This window comes from Rhinatrema bivittatum, chromosome 3 (assembly GCF_901001135.1).
Source record: "Rhinatrema bivittatum chromosome 3, aRhiBiv1.1, whole genome shotgun sequence".
NCBI classification, from domain to species: domain Eukaryota; kingdom Metazoa; phylum Chordata; class Amphibia; order Gymnophiona; family Rhinatrematidae; genus Rhinatrema; species Rhinatrema bivittatum.
This window is the reverse complement of record NC_042617.1, coordinates 481,594,319-481,606,631: the sequence shown is the minus strand read 5'-3', so window position 1 is coordinate 481,606,631 and position 12,313 is coordinate 481,594,319. Positions and strand designations below refer to the sequence as shown.

The 12,313-nt window shown below is 44.1% G+C and overlaps 1 protein-coding gene across 6 annotated transcripts in view; it reads left to right on the top strand.

Annotated features, from left to right (window-relative positions):
* The window catches only part of PFN4 (profilin family member 4), a 118,689-nt gene that overhangs the window by 22,035 nt on the left and 84,341 nt on the right, over window positions 1–12,313 (top strand). The window contains exon 1 of one of the 6 annotated variants that reach the window (XM_029596036.1): window positions 2,546–3,317. The exons of 3 other annotated variants lie outside the window; for them this stretch is intronic. In XM_029596036.1, coding sequence (XP_029451896.1) covers window positions 3,276–3,317 — 42 coding nt within the window. In that variant the 5' untranslated portion in view covers window positions 2,546–3,275. Of the gene's footprint in view, window positions 1–2,545; window positions 3,318–12,313 lie in introns of those variants that run through there. 2 more of the 6 variants (XM_029596030.1, XM_029596035.1) reach the window with 2 other exon arrangements.

The following is a 12,313-nucleotide window of genomic DNA, read 5'->3' as shown; positions in this document are numbered from 1 at the left end:
TCAGCGCGATCTGCCATCATGTCAGGCCACAGGGAACCGCTCTCCTCCCTGACAACTTCTGCTGCCATAGCCACCTCATCGGACTCCATGGGGACCAACCACAACAAAGAACCGACCGGGCCTCACAGAACACAGCCAACGTGATGCAGCAGCAGCAACGAACGGCAGACGAGTAAACTCAGCACTGCCGCACACACTCCCTAAACCCCCAAACTCCTCCAGTTACCTTTTAGGCCCAGCGATCAGGAATCAATCTGTTCCCGACTCCACCATGGTTTGATTTTAAACCATGCAACAACTCCTACTCTAAAAGACTGGAAACTCGGCAGCCATTATCATTACTGGCAGAAGGGCAGGTTATGAAAACCGAGGCCGAGTTTACTGGCATCAGTCTTCATAACCGGCAGCCACGGTGGGTTGCGTTAGCAAGGAGGCGCTAAGGTCGCGCAAGTGACCCTAGCGCCTCCTTCCTAGCGCGACCTCCTAATTTACATATTGCATGGCACCCCCTTTACGGGCGCCATATGTGAATTAAGAAAGTGGGCGCTGAAAAGTCAGCGCCCACTTTCCGCGAAGATTATTGCATTGGCCCCTTTCTGGCCAACTCCCACGGACACTGATGCCGTTCCCATCCAGAGTTGAGCATGCTGAGAGCCTGAGCAGCAACGGCAGCAGTGCAAGGATGTGTGCAGTCTCATTGGGGTAAAAGGAGGGGAAGGGACGAGCAGCTGGGCCAGTGGGAGTACGAGACACACCAGTTGAGAATCATTGCCCTATAGGAAAGGCGAGTTAGGGGAGATATTACAGAGACATTTAAATACCTCTAAGGTTTCCATGCATAGAAGCAAGCTTTTTTCAATAGAACGGAGGCTCCAGAACAAGGAGCCATGGGATGGGAGTAATCTAAGGAAATATTTCTTTACAAGAGAGGGTGGTGGGAGGCCTTGCGCTTGCCACTGACAGGGCATCTGGGGGCCGCCGCCGCCCCCCAATTTTGCGATGGAAGGAAGAGTCGGTGCTTTCTCCGAGGGGCCTGCTGTCCACTAGGGCACGTTCAGCCCCTGTCCCAACCGGAACTCCCGGTAGCAGAAGCAAACTGTACTGATATCAGCAACCAAAATGTCCATTCTTTTTCTACCACTGTAAATTGCCAGGAAATTAACTCGGTTGTGTATAGGAGGAACTAGACTGTTCTAAAGATGTAATTGGGAATCGATTATTTACTATTTCGGATAATAGGACTAGGGGGCCCTCCATGAAATTAGCATGTGGCACATTTAAAACTAATTGGAGAAAGTTCTTTTTCACTCAACACACAATTAAACTCTTGAAATTTATTGCCAGAGGATGTGGTTAGTGCAGTTAGTGTAGCTGTGTTTAAAAAAAGTTTGGATAAGTTCTTGGAGGAGAAGTCCATTACCTGCTATTAATTAAGTTGACTTAGAAAATAGCCACTGCTATTACTAGCAACAGTAGCATGGAATAGACAGTTTTTGGGTACTTGCCAGGTTCTTATGGCCTGGATGGGCCACTGTTGGAAACAGGATGCTGGGCTTGATGGACCCTTGGTCTGACCCAGTTTGGCATGTTCTTATGGCTGCAACAGTGGCTTTCCGTGTTCTTCCAATTCCCTTTATTTACAGGGAGTTTATTTCAATTTTCAGTGCCCTTAGCATAGTTTCACAGGATAATATATTTGCAGTGTGAGGATCTCAGGCTCTGTTTCAGACCTTCTGTCAGTCAGTCAGACATAAATCTAATAAAAGCAGACCATTCATCACCTTATCTCAACTTTGTCAGTTTTACTTTTAACTACTCTACTTCTTATCTTTAGCAACAATCAACAAGCTATCCTATTCATTTATTCACACATCACATTCATCGGTGGATAATCTTAGCTTTTCCTTTATTTTTTTCTCTACTGTAGAGGCAAATTTAGCTATTTTTGTTTAGCTGCCTCTGTTAATTTTCAGCCTTATAGCTTTGGAGACCTTAGACTCGGTGTCACGTGTACTTACTGAAGCCATGAACTGTTTGACACATGTGAGGACAACCTGTCCTCACATGTGTCAAACAGTTCATGTTTAGATGTTATTTTTTCATCTTAAATTTGTTTGGGATATTAAATTTGGTTATTTCAGTGCCCCCAACAGTGTTCTTCCTCGGGCAGATCCATGTTTGTTTACCCAAGCCATGCTCAGATTCCCATGGCAATAGCTATTTGAACAGCTGAGCACGCTTGGGGAGATCTTGTTTTAAAGTATTCAGTCAGCAAAAATAAACTTTTCTTCCCATTCTTTTTGTTTCAAAAATCATTCCTTTGGCATTAATAAAAGCCTTAGAGATAGTGGAAGCCAGGGCTTCCCAAACCAGTCATGGGAACCCCACAACCAGTCGGGTTTTCAAGATATCCACAATGAATATGCACAAATAAATTTGCATTTAGTAAGTCTCCGTGGTATGCAAATTTATCTCATGCATATGTATGAAAACCCGACTGGCTGTGGGTTCCCCAGGACAGGTTTGGGAAGCTCTGGTCTAAACTGTTCCGTTCTTCAATTTATTCCATCCTGTCTGAAAATCACAGCGTTTATACAGTGTTAAATCAGTCTCATTTCAACAGTTTGAACGTAGTGGGGGTCAGTTTGGGCACGGCTTGCCCATATCCTGTTGTTCCTGAGTTCATTTAAATTTTTTTTATTTTTTATTCTCCTTATTGTGCCAGCTTGTTGTAAAGCTGCTTCTACCAATTTTCTAATTTTATTTCCGAAGATTTCTGGGGTTATAGGCAGAATTTCCCCTGCTCTCATGCTTTTAACTTATGTTTACTTAATTTACATTATTTTAAAACTTTTGTATCTCTGCCGACTCTCTCGCGGTCACGGAAGTGACGCCTGTTGATGTCATTACCTGGACTTGACTGTCTTCGTTTTGAGCTCTAAGTGGGGTTTGTCCCCGGGGGCCTTGTTCATTCAGCTAGTTTTAATTAAAACTGCGGCGGTCCAAACTTCTCACCGCTGCGATTATCAAGTCAGCGGCAGAAGTGACTGCTGCCGGAGCTCATTCGCTTTTTCCCCCTCCCCTCTGTACGTCAGGCTTGTCGGGAGTCATAGCAACGCAGCCTGCAGCTGCTGTTACTCCAGGTGATTTCAACACTGCCTCAATGGCTGTGAAAGCCGCATGTGGCTGAACCTCCCCCCAACAAATCGCTTTGCACGCAAACCTGATTTTCTGAGTTTGCCAGGGAATCAACCGTGCTATCAGTCAGACGATAGATGAGGAGAGGCTCAGGGGCTTTGGATAGCCTCTTGAATCAGGTAATCTCTTTCCTTTTTTACACTACTATATCTGGTTGTGATGTAAATGGATATTTTGGTTTGGGGGAGCCAAGGAGTTGCAAAGAATGCATATGCATGTGTTTGTTGGGCTTTTCGACGTTTTCCTTTATCTCAGTACTCTTACCCGTTTGAACAGTCACTTTCTCCTTCCTGCCCCAGAAGCTGTGGGTTCTGTAGTGGTGTGTAACAAAGGATCCAACAAATTTTATCCTGCACACACAGTTAACAAAGGCAGCAACAAGGAAGAGGGAGCCCACTATTCAGTGCTTGGTTCTCCATAGCAACCATAAACAGTAGGCACTTTGGTTTCCCTCTGCTGACCCATCCCCCACTCGCTGAAGTCCTGAGGTTATAGTGTGCTCAGGTTCATAAGATAAATGTTTAACAATGAAAATATACTAAAATACCTAGGCTAATATTTTGTTCATTTAAATTTGCCTGTTTTTATTTTCATCGGGGAGTGGGGACAAGAAGAATATTCCATTAACACATCTTTTAGTATGTTACCCCTGAAGGTGAATTCTCCAGAATTCAGAGCTCAGGTCTCACATTGAGATTATTTTATTTATATATTTGGAAAGATTTATTCCTGCTCTATCCGATGTTCAGAGCGATGTACATAAAAATATACAAAATCTAAAAACCATATCGTGTGGCACTGGTGATATTGTCATAGGTGTAGTTTGGGGAGAGCAATGTTGCTGTCAGTCTCCTCCTGCTCCCTTAAAAAAAAACTTCTCCAGGTGCTACTGGTGAATTAGCAACCTTCCTCTAGCCAGTATGACCTTCCTAGCCCTTGCTCCCCTTCCCAAACAAGCAGATAAATTATGCTTATGGATATTGGTCTTTACTTTGTGACAAAATCTCCAACGTTGATGTACTAAGCATTTTTCCCATGTGCAGAAAATGAGAGAAACCTTTTAATATATCTGACCCAGTGGTGCTGCTTCTTGGTGCTGAGGTTCATTGCCTTCTGTTGAAGTCTGGTCCTCTGCCCTCCCTTTCAGAGATTGTCTTTCTTTTCAGGACCACAGCTTCCAGTGGCCTATAATCTCTGTGAAGCCTTCTTCTGAACCTTTGTGCTGGATTACAAATTGAGGAAGGCTGCTTTGTGTCTGTGATAGACTCCCTTACTAACTGATAACTTCTTCCAGAGAGTATATGCATCCCTTTTTTTACTTGCAGGTTGTTTAATTTTTCTGCTTTGGCAATGGTTGTTACATCATCATGTTACCAATAAGGTCTGGTTGCAAGACATTAAATTCCATATTTAACAACGTTCAATATCAGTCAAAAGGTCAAGAAAGGACTGTCCTCAGTTCATATCACAAAACCCCATTTGATCTTAGCTGAAAGGTGAGGAGCTTACTTACTGCATCCTGATTTCCCCCATGCATTCTCTCAGATTTCCTTCAACCTCCTTGGCCCCTGCCATTGGGAGCTCTGATCTGTCCTATCTGTCTTAATTGTGCTTTCTCTCTGAGTTAAGTTAGCTGTCTGTGCTTCAAGCCTGCTTATTTCAACTTACCTACACCCACCAGTATAGACCTCGGCTAGCCAAGGTCCTGTCACTTCTACCTCGCCACAAGTAAGAGACCTGGGTGTACTGCTGGACAACAGATTCAGCCTAAACAAGTTCGTAAATAACACCACGAAAGAATGCTTCTTTAAATTGCAAACTCTAAAGAAACTAAAACCACTACTAAACTACAGAGACTTCCGCCTGGTTCTACAGGCCATCATACTCCCAAAACTGGACTACTGCAATTCACTCCTTCTGGGCCTTCCCGCCTGCACCACCAAACCACTCCAGATGGTAATGAACGCCACGGCCAGAATTCTCACAAACACCAAAAAAAGGGAACATATCACCCCCATCCTTCAGCAGCTTCATTGGCTACCGATTAAATACAGGATTCACTTTAAAACCATTATGATGATACACAAAGCCCTACACAACATCGCTCCTCTCAATTTAACTTATCAACTCCAGCTACACACCTCCAAGAAACCAACCAGAAGCGCATACAAGAACCTGCTAATCACCCAGCCGCCAAAAACCTCCCTGAGGAAACGCGCACTATCCACAGCGGGCCCCACACTCTGGAATTCACTCCCTCCAGACCTTCGCCTGGAACACTGCCACAATACGTTCAAAAAGAAACTAAAGACTTGGTTCTTCACACAAGCATTCCCGGAGAACTAAGAGCAGGAAATAATTAGCCACGATTGTTTTTACTGTAAACTCCTCTAATCTCCCCTAAGTTCATTTATGCTCCTTTAAGCTCCGTCATGCTCCTTTATGTTTCTCTGTTAATTGTTTACAATGTTATTTACAATGTTATTTGTTAAAATGTAAGCCGCCCCCGAGGCGACAGTTTTATTTCCTTGTACACCAGTGTGATATGCATATTATACAGGAACGTCGGTTTATAAAAACTAAAAATAAATAAATAAATATTATGTTTTGTAATTCTGCCTTGGGCCTCTGGGAAAGGCGGTTTATAAATATGAGTGCCTGATTGTGAACTCGCACTCCAGCCCTCATGGCATAACCCAGTCCACTAGTACTGAAGTGGTAAACCTTTACCTTGGCAAGGAGTCAATAAGATATGTAGGCTGATCAACAACTGTTTTCACCTGGAGTAACTAGTCAACAGAGCCAGATGGTAGCTTGCTGGGCCCAACTCTGTGAGAGGAAGCAGGAAAAAAGAAACTGATGATTTTGGCATAGAAAAGAGAGAGAGAACATAGAGAAGATGCTAGGGAGATATAAATCAAGGTGGCATTACAATAACAATTAATGCAAAAGGCACAAAGTGGAGAAATCCTTATTGTGTAAGTGCTCTGTGGAAAATTGTATAAAGCCTCAATTGCTCTATGATCTCTTGGTAGGAATCTGTTAGATGTTTCCTCTCTGTGTCATGTTTGTTTGTTAGTTGCAGCTCAGACCAGGAGGTTTTGTTGTAGACTGTACGCCAATTGGGCCTTTGCCATTGTAGCCTCACAGTTATGGACTAACCTTCTCATAGCAACTAGAGCAGAATTAAGTTACTTAAAATTTTGTAAGCAAGTTAAGGCCCATTTGTTCCCTAGGTGGAATAAGTGAACATCAAAATTGGCAAGGTAGGAGGGATGTTCCCTTTCATCTTAGTAGTGGTAATTTATCTGAGGAGTGTAAATTAGGGGAGGTATATTCTTTTATTCATTGTTTCATGGACTGTCTGAGTAGGAAATTTGGCAGTTAAATTGCCTTGGTATTAAATGCTTTTTTAGTTTATTTTTAAAGATTGAGTGTTTGTAAACTGCATTTACTGTTCTTATACTGAATATATGGTATATAAATATTATAAATTAAGATACTCAAGCTAAGGCTTTCACAGTTGCCAGACCACAGTTTTGGAATTCGCTCCCTGATGAAATTAGAACTGATGTAGTAGATGTACAGTCGTTTAGAAAAAGCTTAAAGCTTTTTTGTTTAGAGAAGTGTATAGCCTGGGATAAATCTGGGTTTTAGTGTCTCTGGGATTGTAAATCTGCTGGATCCTTGTAATAGGAAACCTCGATAGGATCTTTTATGTCAAGAAGTATTAGGATCCAAGATGTTTTCCCGCAGATAAGCAGGCTGAATTAGCTATGTTTCTGGGAGCGCTCCCTGGCGGTGTGGCGCGGGACCTTCTCTTAGAATGTTGAGAAAAAAAACTTTGCTCCTGTTGCCTATGCGGTGGCTTCCCATGCGGCTGAATCACTCTCTTCAGTTTTTAGTTTTCCCACTCAGTAATAATTGTGGGTTCTTCTCGCTCTTCAATTTTTTCTCTCTTCTCTTTTAATCACTAAGATGATCCCCAAATGGCATTTTTCAGTGCCCCAATTGCTCCCAAGGATCCAGGATACAAATTTTGCCAGTGCGGCAAAATCATATCCCTCATGGATGGCCATACTTGTTACCTATGCCTCGACCCGGACCAAATCGGGCATCCTGCCGGGATTGTGGCAGAATGTCCCCACTGGCCCAGCAGCAGAGAGCCGCAAAGATAGCCGGACTCAAAAAAAAACTGGAAGAAGGTCCATCTGGTTCTTATGCCCCGAGTCAGCGTTCCATGCAGTCTTCGCCAGGGCAAGAACCAGCAGATCACACAAGCAAAAATGGGCATCCTCCTTAGAGCCAGCTGCCAGTAAGTCAAAATCCAAAGGGGGGGCACACGAAGCATGGGCATAGCTGTTCCAGCCTGGCTGCACCGAAGCACAATTGGTCAAGCACCATTGCGTCGCCTGATGCTTCCCGAGATAACCAGGGTAGCACTGAACCATCGAGACCGACGCATGAATCCAACCAACGCAAAGGAACAGATGATCTGCGCCAACTGACGCAAACATCAAAAAGTGCATCGAAGTCTGCTTTGGGCCACGATGCCGATGCATCCAACTCTGACGCAGGAGTCGAGTCTATTAAAAACTAAAAAAATGATGCATTCGATGCAGAAACAACATGCGTCAAAAACTTTGCACCAACATAAAGAGGTGGTTACAATCTCTGATCTAGAAGATTCTGATGCTCCAGATCTTGAAATCCTTCGCATCCCAAAATGTTCAGATAAACACAGGGGGAAGACGCTAATCAACCTTCCTACTGCCCTTCAAAACGGATAGGGACGTCAGCTTCACCCGGAGAAGACATCTCTCCACCAGCCAAGGAAAAGAAAACTTCTCCACCTACCACCAAATGGTTACAAGCAGCAGCCTCTCATTCACTGTCCCAAATCACAGGAATTCTTCAAACCTTCTTTGACACTTTAGTGTCCTCTCAAAATCAGTACTCTCTCCTCTAGTCCATCCGCGAAAGAATCAGACCATTCCAGTATTTCTCCCTCGCCCGATGTACAAACAGAAGGTGAGGAACAGATACTAGGACGGAGCCCACTATGACAAATACCACGTGGAAAGCCTCTTTATTCCTCTCCACCCTCACCAGAGCCTTCTCTAAGTATACCATCAGATCCTCCAGAGGATCCATCAGAGCCATCATCACCACCAGAGGATCTCTCGTATCCTGGGTTCATAGAAAAGGTGGGAACCCATCTTGAACCTAGAAACCAAAAAACTACCAGATCCTAGGGCAGACATGCATGGTCTTCTTCTAAAAATATTTGACATACCTGCTGAACCAACGGCTCTGCTGTCCCACTCCATATTAGATGGAGTAATGGAAAGGACATGGGAGTCACGTCTCTTAGTACCCCCCCCCCCCCTTCCAAGAAGATAGACTTTTAAAATTCAGGATGAGGAAGGCAACATACTATGGCCAGTCAGCCTTCCGCATGCATCTGTCGTGGTTGAGTCTGCAATGAAGAAAGCCAGAAAAACCAAGCTCTATTCTAACACCCCTCTGAGTAAAAATAGCCGGTATCTAGATGACTTCGGAAACAAGGTGTTCCAAGGTACAATACTCAAAGCTAAAATCCAGTAGTGCCAATTCTGTATAATGCAGTATCTTATATGAATGTCTTCAAAAACTAAAGTCTGGTACACAACCTACAGAAAATGTCCCACACACACAAAGTATAGCAGACATGGAAGAGGGATTGCGAAGGACTTGATACCTCAGCACGCACTTTGGCAGCAGCCATTGCGGCCAGAAGAATAGCATGGCTCCGGGCTAGCTCCATTCGTGAAGAGGTCCACGACAATCTAGTGGACCTTCTATGTAAGGGAGACGTCCTTTTTGGAGAAAAACTGAGGGAAATGGTATCCCAACTCAAAGAACAAAGTGTAACTGTTTCTCACTGACATCGCCCTCTGACCAAACAACAGCAAAACGTTATTATCCAGCACACCAGAAGCCATTTTACCCTAGATGCTCTTATAGGGTTACCCGTTTCCTACAGGATTCTACCATATCAACAAAGACCACAGTCTCAAAATACCCAACCTTGAGAGTAAAATCGCTCTCAGCGTACATCAAAGCTGCCACAGCTGATTGCTCCAAAACCCCAACAGTCTTTTTGAGCCTAAAAAAGCCATAGTTACAAATACCCATAGGAGGCCGCCACCTTACCTTTTTTCACGAATGGCATCGGATCACATCAGATCGTTGGGTCCTCAACATCATAAGGACTGGTTATTGCCTAAAATTCCGTACAGTTCCTCAATTACCGCACCTAGCTCTGCTTCAAAAAAGGGAAAGGGATGTTCTCCTTCTCCCAATTGCTACTTCGCCAACAAGCGATTCAAATGCTGCCACATCATTGACAGCTCCAAAGATTTTATTCCCAATACTTCCTCATCCCCAAAAAAGTGGAGACTTACGTCTGATTCTGGACCTCTGGCCCCTGAATCGATACTTTCAATTGGAGAGGTTCAAAATGACTTCTCTGAAAACCATTTTACCTTTTCTGCAACCCAACGACTGGATGTATTCTCTGGACATGACGGATGCATACACTCACATACCAAGGTTACTCCTCATCCTGGTGCTACCTTTGTTTTCAAGTCAGTACCCAGCACTTCCAGTACAAAGTCCTACCATTTGGCCTACCCTCAGCGCCCAGGGTATTCACAAAATATCTAGCAGTAGCTGTGTCCCGTCTTCGCAAACAGGGAATAAAACTTTTTCTCTACCTGGATGACTGGCTGCTTGTAGCAAAGAGTCCAGATCTCATCCATCAAAACACAAACAATAAGTTGCCTGGCAAGATTGGGCTTCATCATAAATTATGAAAAGCTGCATCTCGACCCTTCTCAAACCCTATAATTCATAGGGGCGATGATAAACATGCGTGTTTGCAAGGCCTTCCTCCGGAGGACAGAATTCACACCTTTCAGAACCTGGCCTCAACACTAAAGCTCCTCCCACATCTACAGCTGGAAAATTCTCACCATTTTCAGTCACATGGCAGCGGCGATATATGTAGTTCCTCACCATGCCTTCACATGAACCATTTTGCAATGGGGTCTACAGTCCCAATGGTCGCAAAGATTCCACTCTATATCAAAGATGCTAACATTAACTTAGCCAATGTCATCGGACTTGGACTGGTGGTTGAAGCTTGGGATCTTACAGGCAGGTACACCTTTTTCAAGTACCGACTCATCAGATAGTCCTAACTACGGTTGCTTCCATGAAGGGATGGGGTGTGCACATTTTTCACTTCAAACACAAGTCCTTTGGTCCCCCATCGAAAGATCATTCCAGATCAACCTTCTAGAACTACATGCCATACAGAATGCAATCTGTGCCTTCTCACACTTCTTCAGCACAAGACAGTGATGATTTAAACAGACAATCAAGTGGCCATGTTGTACATAAACAATGAAGGTGGGTCCGGTTCAAAGATTCTATGCAAGGAATCAGTATTGACACTGGATTGGGCACTAGCCCACTTGATACGACTGTATGTGACAGATGTGACCTATCTCCCAGGAGTAAGGAATACGGAGGCCGATTGCCTCAGCAGAATCTTTCACCCCCATGAATGGGAGCTTCATTGGTAACAAACTCCTTATTCCAAAGGTGGACAATGCCCCACATCAATCTCTTTGCGACCGAGTACAACGCAAGGCTACAAAGTTTCTGTTCTCTTTATCCAAGCAAACAAAAGGTAGTGCAAGACGCTTTTCTTCTCAGATGGACAGAGAACCTATTGTATGTATTCCCTCTAATCCCACTAATAACTCGAGTATTACAGAAATGCATAGCAGATGAGTCAAATCTCATCCTCAGAGCGCCGATATAGCCCAGACAACCTTGGTACATCCACCTCATGCATCTCTCCATACAACCACCAATCCTTCTTCCAATCAGAAGGGACCTTCTAATACAGGAGGAGGGAACACTGCTTTACCCCATGCATGACTCCCTTCACTTGACAGCATGGAGATTGAAAGGGAAGTACTAAGCCACCTTTGAATTCCCACAGAGATTGATATTCTTATCTCTTCAAGAGATAATTAACTCTGTTATTTGAACTTCGGTATAGAAAAGTTATAAATAAATAAATAAAACTTTCCATGAGGAAAAAGTATGCAGCTAAATGGCAAAGGTATCACCATTGGTGTGCATCAGTAGCACTCAAACCCTTTCAGGCACACCAGAACAGTTGCTTAAATACCTCCATCTACTGTTCCTTTCTGGTCTAGCAAGCAATTTCCTCCATCAGAATGCCCCTAAGCGTCATAGCACCATATCGTCTCTCAATACAAGGAGCCTCCATTTCCAAGCACCCCCTCGTATCTCGCTTCATGAGGGGTGCTTTGAGACTCCGACCAGCAGTACCCTGGGACCTCAATGTGATCTTGGAAGCATTCATGCTTCCTCCTTTCAAACCAATGAAAACATCTTCACTAAAATTTCTCACATGGAAAGTATTATTCCTGGGAGCAATAACCTCAGCTGGGAGAGACAACTAACCTCGGGCACTAGTTCACTATTCTCTTTTCCTACAATTCTAGCATGACAAAGCCACCTTATGAACACATGCATCCTGCTTCCAAAGGTAGTTTCTGCCTTTCACTGAAACCAAACCATAACATTGCCAACTTTCTTCCCTAAACTGCATTCAAACAGTCGAGAAGCTTTGCTGCATATGTTGGAATGCAAAAGAGTGTTAGTCTATTATAAGCAAAAGACTAACACTCCAAATAGGCTCTCCCAGCTCTTTCTTTCCTTCAACGCGAATGCTCCGGGATTACCAGTGACTAAATGGATGCTAGCAAACTGGCTAATTCAATGCACCCACTTCTGCTATTCTACCAAATCTGAGCATGTAACTTCAAAGGTCAAAGCCCATCAGTTGAAGGCCATCTCTGCTTCAATTGCCCACCTTAGACAGGGTCCTATCAAAGACATTTGCAAAGCAGCAACGTCATCACTACACACTGTTGCATCGGCCGGCTGCAGAACTTGCGCCTGGCTTTCCTTACCCAGTCCTCCACCTTGCCGGGGGCGGGTCCCAGCTCCCTCGCCACATGGCTGTGTT